Below are 11242 nucleotides of genomic sequence, written 5' to 3'. Positions count from 1 at the left end.
ACTCCATTTAGAAGTGTAATATTGGAATACTGTACAGCAAAATGCAGACAAAGTAAAACAATTAATATATGGGGTAAATCCTTCCTATGTATTAATGCTGAAATGAAAAGATTGAGAATTATCCAACATTTAAGTATGTAAATATAAAAAAACCTTACATGATGTTCATATAAAATAACCCCCCAAATTAGCAACTGAGATTGAATTTTAGAGACCATTAAAGAACAGAACTTTGCTTAAAGACCGGTCTGTAAACTTTGCTTAAACTGCAAAGCACTGCAAACATGCATATGTAATACAACTTTCAAGGCTTTATACTTACACTGCTGAAATTCTATATCTGTAACGTTGTCACTATTTCTTTGGAAAGTTCAACAGCAATATATACATTAACCTTGTCACGGACAACTAGCTTATTGCTAAGTCAAGAAAACAGTCATAGACTTACCTCATTTAAAAGCAGTCTTATTGAAAGAGAGCATTAAACTGTGTATTAGACAGATACAGCAAGAAAAAACAAATCACAAAACCACACAGTTGGTTCTGAAAACTCAGTTGTTCTCCTAACGCTGGTAAATCAATAAACTAATGCAGCAATCCCTGTGCCTGCACACAGTCCAACCTTTCTTTCACTTCGTGCTCCTTACGTTCAACTGAAACTGAGTATCGACACTGAAGCAGGAACTGTGTCTGAGTAGCATCTCATAGAAATAGTTTAAACCCATTTTCTAAATTACCAGAATAATGACAGTAAGTCAGACTTGTTGACGCATTTTATTGTGAGATGGGGAGTCTGGTAAAAAACTAGAAAATGACCATGATGTAACAAGGAACTTAAAAATGAAGTTTCAGATTTGTAACATACATACATGAATACAGGAACAAATTGGCACGAAAATGTTAAACATTGTTCCCAACACTGTTTATAAGATTATTCTAATTTGGCTTACTAAGGAAATGAGAGTTTTATGGTTAGACTAATCTCTTAAGAAAACTGCAGAGCATCATGCTATTAGTCACACAGTGAATTTCAAAATTTAAGAGCTTTATATTAAAAACTGGGTAAAGGTAAAATGAATTAATTGCAATTGTAAAATTAATACATTCCCATTTTAATTCATCTGTTCTACAGTCCAAGGCAAGTATAAATGTTAACATAACACTGTTAAATCAAATCTCAATGCAAGAGAACCGATTGCATCTCTACTTTAAATCTTATCAACTTTCCAAATTTTCATACTAAAATATATTATTGTATTAATACAAACTACAGTATTATACACTACACTGTGTAATAAATAAAGAAATATAAAAATAAGACACATAAATATAAAAGTTTTCTAAAACTAAAAAGGTACATATGTCAGTAAGAAGGGTATTAATACTGCCAGGTTTGAAGACATACAGTACAAAATGTTGCACAGATCTATAAACTAAAAGAAATAAAATAATACTGATAGGTAAAAATCAGCTAACATTGTTAATAAATGGGGTCCATAATAACTAACATTTGAAAATACTTATGAGCCAGATAACATGTCATGTATGTGTCTGAAATTAAAGTAAACCAATAAAGCAATAAAGCAGATTAGAAAATTTCCCTTGTAATTATTGTAGAGAAATTCTGCAAGTCAGGTATTAACCCAAAATACCACCAAATAATTAAATAATGAAATATACCAGTGTTCTTACTTCTCTGATGGCTGAGTGTTTTTTTCCCCATGTATAGTTTAGAAGTTTGATACAAATCAACAAATGCTAGTTATTGTAGGCCACACATTGGATAAAGGCTGCTTAGAGCCTTCGTAATACTGATAAATGGCACTTACAGCACACAGGTCTTGCATAAGGCCAAAGGAGATACAAAGCTTCATATCATATCCTTCATATTGTTACTACATACTCAAAACACAATTACAAACACTGTTTTTGACGACTTTCCTGTCCTTACCAGTATTAACACTGTTAGTCCCTGCAATCAGAACTCAACGACAATCTTCTCAACTACATTTTTAACCACATGAGTAAGAAACTTCAGTTCTTCTATCATCTGCTTTCTTAAGGCTAACAATACACTTTAAATGATAATATGCTCTACTACAACATCTAATGTCATAAACTGCTACCTTCTAGGTTGAATTTACAAAGGTAGCCAAGCACTGTTTGCAACTGCATTACAGGTCTCTGCAAAAGGGAATTTTGTAGTGCAGAAGTTCTCACATTTTAAAACATAAGAAAATACTGAAGCGGATTTAGGAAATGTTTTACCATAAAAAAAAAATCATATAAATCTCTCCCAATTGTACAGTTTAAAAATTAATCAACTTAAGAATGAAAATTAATACTGATAAAACAAACAATGCCAGATGCTTGTCTACAAATCAGGTTTCCTACAACCTGTTAAATCTTTGCTTCCAGAGTCACTGTATTTTTCTAATCTGCTTCATGTTATAAACTTGTTCCTAACTTTGAAAACTGTGTGAAAAATTACTAAGTTTGAGGTTCAGGCACACCTGGATTTCTTTTTTTTTTCTTTTCATTTTTTTTTATATATATATATTTTTACACAGTAGTGAACAGAAATCACAGTATGCAGGCTACTGCGTTTCCATGAAAAGCATGTATAATATAGAACGAACTTCATTACCATTTTCTTTCCTTATAGAAAAAACCTAGCATTTAAGCTTTATTCATTATTTTCTTCTGACACCTGCCCATTATTTTGTATAACTTCTGGGTCTGCATTGCTTGCTTGATTTACAGCTTCATCGTTCTTGTTACCTTCGGTTTTCCCTTCTTCCTCTTCTACTTCTTCTTCCTCTACTTCTTGTAGTTCCCTACATTCTTTTTCTTCCTGAAGTCCTTCTACATCTTTTTCTTCTTCCTCCTCTTCCTCTTTTTCACTGTATTCCTCTTCTTCCCTGGTTAGACTCTCTCTCTCATCCGAGTCGATCTGCGAGGGAGATGCCCTGACAACCACATGCTCACTACTCAGGACCTCCTGGCCCGTCTCCTCCTGTTCCGTGCTGTCACGCTCCTCTGTCTCTCGTTTGCAATAGGAGTAGCGATGATTCATGTGCTGAGAGTAAGACCCCGAGTGCGAAAACCGCTTTCCACATTTGTCACATTGGTAGGGTTTTTCCCCAGAATGCAGTCGCATGTGTTCGATCAAATGGTGTTTGTGTTTAAATGCTTTTGTACAGATTCCACACTCGTGAGGTCTTTTACCTACAAAATAAAGCACAAACAATGGGCACCTTGTAGCTGAAGTTCTAAAAATTTACCCCGTTGTTTTCATTGTAAAATACTGGTGGTGAATGTGTTAGCAACAAGGATTAAACTTTATTTAACAAGATGTTCTGCTCTACACATTATCAGCCTGAGTTTCCCACCTGAGCCCAAAGGACGAGGGTGCAAGGTTACATTGTCACAATTACAAGGGTAATTTGTGAGTTTTTTCAGGAAATCTGATCATAGAAGGACAAACAGATTCTCGGATATAACTTTTAGCACAAAAAAGTGCAAATAAAAATTAAAAAAGGAAACATTTTTCTTGCAGTAAACTACTTCAACTCAAAACCATTTTAACTTTTATATATTGATGGTAATTTGAAATCAGTCAAGCTTTTATATTGTTTTTTGTGTATCAAGTCCTTCTTCCATGTTACAGGCAAAAGAAAAATCATTCTAAAATCTAGGTTGACACAGGTAAATGCTTTATGTACAAAACTTGCTGACTACATATGTATTGACAAGAAAAATCTGCTTTGTTTCACTCAGTTCATTTTCTGCTCTGTTTTCCAGCTTTCTACTTTGTCTTGTTTTTAGAGTCTCTCATAAATCTATCAGGAGCCTAGTAATGTTATTTTGATTTCAGCATCCAAAGTTGTTACACAAAACAAGTTCACAGTCGTAGCCCAGACATAAAAGTTGAAGACAATGAGACAGCAGCTTTTTGGTCACACTACAGAGATGATCAGCGCATCCATTATGCCAAACGAGCAGCAAGGTGGGTGTTGTTCTCCCTTCCAAAGTAACAAGTGATGGGACAAGAGGAAATGGCCTCAAATTGTGCCTGGGGAGATTTACATTGGATATTAAGAAAAATTCATTCACCGACGGGGTTATCAAGCATTGGAAGAGGCTGAACAGGGAAGTGGCTGAGTCACAATCCCTGGAGGGATTTAAAAGATATGTAAGATGTGACACTTTTGGGATATGGTTTAGTGGTGGGCTGGGCAGTGCTGGGTTAATGGTTGGAATCAAAGATCTTAAAGGTCTTTTCCAACCTAAATGATTCTATGATTTGAACACTTCATTATTAAAACTGGAATGGAAAGAACAATTGTGTTAGGAAAAGGAGGAGTTAAAAGAGTCTCAGGACAGGAAAGGTGTGAAATTAGATATGCCTAATGAATACAACTTGAGAAACTTGATCAAGTAGTAAAGAAAAAAGAGAATTTGTTATCTTTTTAATTCTATATGTGAGATGACAAAAAAACAATAATATGTAGAAATATAATTAATATAATATAATAAAATAATTCAGCTACTCTGCAAGCCAAGAAAGCAGAGCACCATGAAGAGAGCAGCCAAAAGTTCCAAAGAGTTTATTTTCTGGATGTGGGGAAAAAGGAAATATAGAGCCAGCAGGAAAGAAATATATAATACAAAATCCAATATATATTTGGCACCTAACCAGTAAAAAAAAGAATTTTTATTTTAAGACATCACAGAAGAAATAAGAGAGCAAGAGTTACTAATAAAATCCTAAAGATACCAGAACTGGAGCCAAAAGGAACAACTATGAAAAATTAAAAATAAAAATCAAAGTGAAAAGGGTGTTCTTTAGGGGTTAGATTTTATGTCCAATGAATAGCTGAAGCTATTAACTTCAGATCATTACAAATGTGGCTCAGTTTGAAAATCCTTCTTGCCAGACAGATACGCTGCCTTTCATGTAAAGTATCACACACATACAAGATACTTTTTTCCTAATTCATATTTTTAATTTTTAATTTTTCTTAACTTATAACCAGGTAAGGTAAATTAGAAGTAATACTTCCTCAATTACAGGTTGTGGCTTGAAGCTGATTATTCATAAGCCAGATGCAAAACCTCCCCTTTTTCTATTTAGGATTTAGGTCTTACAAATTTAAAGAAAGAAAGAACTGCTGTTCTGTCAAAAAATACACAAAACATGGGTTTCTAAAGAAAGCTGATCACAAGCAATAAGAAAGACTATTACACTTCCCTACAGTGTCTGAAAACTGGATTATAATTGAGATTATCAGTTACACAGAAATAATGGTCGGAAACATCTTTTCCTAGTACATACCTGTGTGTTCATACTTATGTCTCAATAATGAGCTGCTCTTCTGGAATATTTTGTCACATAAATCACATGCATACATCCCATTTTCTGTCTTTCTCATTTTTTTCTTTGGGGGTGTTGAATCAGAATCATTTTGATCTTCTACATTGGATACTCCTTCTGAGCTAGTGTCTTGCCTTTCATCCTTCAGAAAAATTACAAAAAAGGTTGAGTTCAATGAAAAACAATAACTCATGTAAACTGAAGCTGCACTGTTATTCGAGTTCATAAATAGCCAAACAAAATTGGTTAGACTTCCATAGTCAAAATGGACAGCTTTGAAGTCCCTGCCACCTTACAAATGCAGAATTCTCAATGGGACTGGTTTTAATCACATGCAAATCTGACTGTTGGCCAGGTCTAAGCTGCACTGGCACATAATATTTTAGCATCAATAAAATAAATGCATTGTGAGGATGGAAGAAGATTACAGACCTATAAAGTACCTCAGTAAGCTGGAAGAGCAAATTCATCATCTAATTGCATTTTTCAACTAATGTTGGTCACCCACCTTTTGCTGTCTCACAGATTTTATCAAGACTGTACTTTTTTACTGAAGTTTTCACAAATAGGTACTTAAGTTACCATTCGAATTTGCACATTTGACTATCCTCTTCCTCATGAAACTACCACAAATACTACTTAACCCAAAACTGGGGGACTTCAAATGCTTCATTAGTAAATAGTTTTAAAAATACTATAATTGTTGTCTATTTCTAAGCATTTCAATATTTTCTAGTGATATCAGCAGTACCACTACACACAGATTTTAGCATATGTTATCAAATCTGAATATAAAAGTGCACATGTTAGCTACCTCAAATGTCTGTCTCAGAAACTTTAATGTATAAGCAAACTTGTAACTCTTCAAGGCTCAGTCTTTACATGTGAGTCACTCTTCTGCTCTGTCCCTACCCCAGTGTGCACAGGTACTTCTCAGGAGGACTGACCCTGATTAGATCACATCTGGATGTACTCCAGGGAGGAGTAGGACCATATACAGGAATGGCAGATGAAGAAGATAAATACCTGCCTGACTTTCAATTGAGAATTGAAAGTCTGCATTTTGTTTAAAGTGCCATTATGGCATAGGATGAATTCAGTTGCTCTGTAAGCCAAGGAAGAAGGGTAGCATGAAAGGAGTAGCAAAAAGTTCCAAAGAGTTTATTTTCTGAATGTGGGAAAAGAGTAGATATGCAGTCAGCAAAAGACAGAAGCCATGGTTTTATTTTGCTTTTTGATCAGGAGAATTAGAAGAATTAGACTGTCCTTTAAACAGTGAGCACTAATGTCCTAGAAAATTAAATATAGTGAAAAACTGAGTAGTTCATGCACAATAGTTTCTGTTAGTCTGGACTCAAGCTGCCTGAGCTAACTAGCTTTGCAGAAGGCTTAACAGTAACATCTATTACCTATTTACAATCAGTAGCTTGTATTTATATTTTTATTTAATTTATCCTGATAGTTTTCTGTTAGTTCAGTATGGATACAGATTGAATACATAATACATACATCATAGAGGAATACGGGGACCGAAGTACCTGATTTCCATTGGCTTGGATCGGTTTTGGTGGTGTCTCATGAACTGCAGGACTAACTGTAGTAGAGTATGTGTAAGCCACCTGTGGAATCAAAATGGTTTGCTTATTGGCAGCGAGAGCTCTCAAGCATGGAACACTGTTCTGGTCAGCAATGGCAACAATTGTAGGTAACTGGGCAGTGACTGTAGGTATAGCAATATTTATGGGATTGGCACTTGGTGGGATTACATTTACAATAGGATCAGAGTCTGTAACACTGTTGTCCTTTTGTGGTTCTTTTTTTGCACAAGTTAAGTTCAAAGGTTCTTCTTGGACAGAATAAACACTGTTCTGGTAAACACTAGTTATGGTAGATCTTTCCAACAGTTCTCCATGTTGCTTTGGTAGCGAAAGGTCAAGAGGTTCGATTTGTGGCTCTTCTTGTACACCCTCTGCTGTGTACGTGAAACCCTGTGAATTTCTTGACGAAGAAAGGTTTAGTGGCGATGCAGATGGCGTGCTACTCTGTGAACCATTTGGAGTTGATCCCCCTGGTAAAGTCTGAGATTTCGTTGTACTGACAGGATTTTGTGAGTTATTTGTGCTGTTCTGCGGTTCGCTCACATCTGTAGTTGCTGCTTGATCATCATTATCTGCGGGACTGCTTAATTTAACTTGCTCAGGAGAAGATGGTCCAGAAGACGGCACAGAAATTTGTCCAGCCTGCATTTTTTCAAACCACTTTTTTACCACATCCAGTGGCAGGTTTACTGAATCTGCTATTTTTGAAAGCTCTTCTGCGCTTGGTTGTGCATTTAATGCATAATACGCTTTTAGGAGCGATAGAAGGTTCTTTAAAGGTGGCTGACCAGGAGATAAGTTGTTCTCCCCAGTTTCTGACAGGACAGGGGAGTCAGGTTTCTCAGCTTCTGTTCCACTGGGCTGGGGAAGCTGAGGAGGACTTTTTGTTTCATAGTGCTTTAGTTCTTGAAGTGCATTAAGATCCCCTGGACAGTCATCACACAGAAGACAAGTGCTATCATTGGTCTCTCCTTCAAAATTCTTATCTTTCTCAGACTTCACTGTAAGATCTTCTGGTAATTTTTCATTTTTGCAACTATTTGCAGGAACAGAGTTTTCTTTTTTTAGATTTTGTGGAACAACCTGAAGTTGACTTGGCTGCTCCAAGCTGTAGTTGATGATAATTTTGGTTGTCCCATCTTGGTCAACCAAAGGAAGACTGATAGCTGAAATGAGGGAATGGCCAGGTTGTTGTATAGATGCATTGTTGATTGTTTCTTGTTCTTTGGACGCAAGATTAACATGATTGTTTTCCAGTACTTGCCTTATTACATTACCATCCACTGCCACTTTAAGTACATTTTGAATGTCACTTAAATTGATGCTTATGGGAGACACCAGACCTACTGTTGGTAGAACAACAGCTTGCACCACACCCTGAGGAGAACTGGTTGCCTGCAATGGGCTACCACCACTAAAAACCCCATTCTGCAAAGGGGTTGAACAATTAATTCCTGAAGCAACCACTATGGGTTTGAATTCATAATCCACAGGTTCAGTTTTAATTTGGTTAAGAGGAAGCTGCTCTTGCAAAGGTTTATTTTCTATCTTTTGTCGTATCTGTGGTCTTGCTGGGCTACCTGGTGATGCAGAAAGGGAAGGGGAGGAGCACTGAGACATCTTGAGCCCTGTCCGGGCTCGACCATTCACGGGCATCAAACCAATACACTTCTTACTGCTTATGTGTGAACTGTATGAACCAGAATGGGAAAAACGTTTCTTGCAGTTTGGGCACTCATATGGCTTCTCTCCTAAAGACGAAAAAGAAAGAGGAAAAAAACCCAAGGCATATGCAACAGTTTGCTATGTTACAGTGTAAATTCATCAAACAATAGTAACCATAGAGAATACATCAAAGTGATCTCTCAAATAGTCCTAGGGAAAAAAAAATCTTATACAGTGAATTGAACAGTAAGAGTAATTGCATCATCTATAGCTCTGATCCAAGGCTCCCTTAATAAGTGTGTGATCCACTAGTAGATATAGGATGGAGCCCACATGATCATGTGTTCCAGTATTTCTCTGTCTATATGACAATTGCAGATTTCATTAAACTCCATTCAAGTAGTACCACTACTAATATCAGAAGCTGCATAAACTACTTCAGAATGGGAAAAAAGAAGAATATGATTATCTAAAGAAAAAACTACAATAAATGCAAATCATAACTGTATAACAAGCTAGGCATATTTTATTATAGTAAACTCAAGTACAATCTACCCATAGCTTCCTACAATACTTATCAGTTCAGTTAAAGACAGAAATTGAGAATCTCTTTTGAGTGGCCACATTTAACCTATTGGTATATTATATATTAAAATATATTATATATAACATTTTCTATACATTGGAACTTTTTTAATAAATTGTATGTCACTGTGTCCTGATTCTACTTTAATATGACTAGTCTTGAATGGTGACAATCACAGTCATGGTAGGAACACACAGATCTTATGTCCTGATCATTATCAGTTAAAATTCTCTAGCAAGGCTTATAACACACTGACTGATCTGCAAACATTGAATCAAAAACAGATATGTGAAAAAGGACCAGAAGGATGTCCCCATTTCTTCTGTCACAAGTCAAGTTTTCCTTAACTGTAAGAGCTTAAGTTGCAAATGTAAATCCTCTTGAGTTTTTCTACATATTCCCTGCACACAGCTGAAGGCTGCAGTCAGTGCTTTCAGTGTCCAAAAGAGAAAAAAAAATAAGGAAAACACTAGTACTTTAAACTTAGACGTACAAGACTGCTATCACATCAAAGTTATAAAGAATAAAAATGGCAACACTAGTACTCAATTCAATGCTTGATTTATTTACCACTGTGGATTCGTAGGTGCTCCTTTAGGTGATGTTTATATTTAAAAGCTTTTCCACATTCAGTGCACTTGAATTTTCGATTACCACTGGACTGCGTCACATGCCTCTGTAAGAAAGAATTCTTAATTATTGCACAGACCAGCATGTTGGAGAAACATCTTGTATTTTCACATTGTAACGGAAAAAATGCAATACAAAAATGAAAAGAATCAATCATAATTGTAAGAGATTGAAGGTGGTATGGGTAATGCATGAAAAAGAAACAAATTACAAATCAGGTAAAAACTGAGACACGTGTATTCTGAATAAATCTGGTACACTAAAAAGAAAAAACCAAAATAAACCCAAAATACAGTTGCCCCTTCTCCTCAGTTCAGATGGAGCTTACACTGGCAAGTTATGTGAGTAAGAAGCTCCAGGATGCATGCTAATTCTACTTGTGAAAGCAAAAACACCAAGAAAAACCCCAAGCCCACCACCCACAGAATATTTAATGCAGGACAGAAAAACATTAAAGCCTATAAAAGCCTGTTTAAAGTTTAATCAGTTGACTTGGTTTTTCCATTTACATGCTTCCAGTGCTTACTGTTGGCCTTGGATTCCTCTATATAATGATGTCACAGGATTGCTCAAGAGAAGGTAGCTCAGTGACAATAAAGGTACCCTGAGCCACAATTAATTCACAAAGTAAATGCAAAAAACTAAATAAAACTAAATAAAAATATGGAGGGATTTCCCAAGTACATAACATCAAATCTCTTCACTATTTGCTAGTTTAAAAAAAGCAAAAGACAGACATGTAAATACATGTAGTATATATGTGACAATTATATGTAAGATCTATAATTTTATCACAAACTGTACAACTTTATGAACACGTATATTTAAAGACAAAAATTACACGCACTTCAGAAGTCGAAGTAGCTGAATTACCAACATGAAATGAAGGAATTAGAAATTTTTCTGTTCATACAAATTGTTTATTAAAAAAAACCCAGCAGCTCCTTTCTAAGTAGAGTTCACTTGGCAAAAAGATACTCTACCACTATTTGGATGCAGCTGCAGATTTTTGGTAAGCAGAGCAAGTAATTTCATAAACTCATTAATGGAACTATTCACGTGCTGTGGGGACACAGCCTTCCCATGGGTAGCCACCACCAACAGGCTGGTGCAGATTAGCTTCCTCTGGTATGAAACCATGGTGGGGAGCTCCTACCTCTCACTCTGGTTCTGCTGTGGTTGGCAGTGCTGGGAGTAGATGCTCACTGAGTGCTAAGGATCTTCCCTGAGAGCAGACACGACAACTGTGGGCTGAAAACCGCACTGGAGAAACGTGGATGGATAAAAATACAGGATGATGATCCTGTTCTGACTTATGCCTGCAAATCTGAAGAACCCATGGCTGTGCAGGTTGCTGGATGAAAGTCTGAGCTCTCTGAGATATGA

At 36.0% G+C, this 11242-nt stretch overlaps 1 protein-coding gene across 2 annotated transcripts in view; it reads right to left on the bottom strand.

Moving 5' to 3' along the window:
• Positions 1-755: 755 nt before the first annotated feature.
• The window catches only part of ZEB1 (zinc finger E-box binding homeobox 1), a 122429-nt gene continuing 111942 nt past the window's right edge, over positions 756-11242 (bottom strand). Inside the window, exons 6-9 of one of the 2 annotated variants that reach the window (XM_032684047.1) lie at positions 9797-9902; positions 6916-8726; positions 5339-5519; positions 756-3228 (exon numbers count right to left, since the gene is read on the bottom strand). In XM_032684047.1, coding sequence (XP_032539938.1) covers positions 2687-3228; positions 5339-5519; positions 6916-8726; positions 9797-9902 — 2640 coding nt within the window. In that variant the 3' untranslated portion in view covers positions 756-2686. Of the gene's footprint in view, positions 3229-5338; positions 5520-6886; positions 8727-9796; positions 9903-11242 lie in introns of both variants that reach the window. The other variant, XR_004356323.1, reaches the window with a different exon arrangement.

The sequence above is a fragment of the Chiroxiphia lanceolata genome, chromosome 1, assembly GCF_009829145.1.
Source record: "Chiroxiphia lanceolata isolate bChiLan1 chromosome 1, bChiLan1.pri, whole genome shotgun sequence".
NCBI lineage: Eukaryota > Metazoa > Chordata > Aves > Passeriformes > Pipridae > Chiroxiphia > Chiroxiphia lanceolata.
Note: the sequence above shows the minus strand (reverse complement) of the source record. Positions and strands in the feature narration are given on the sequence as shown.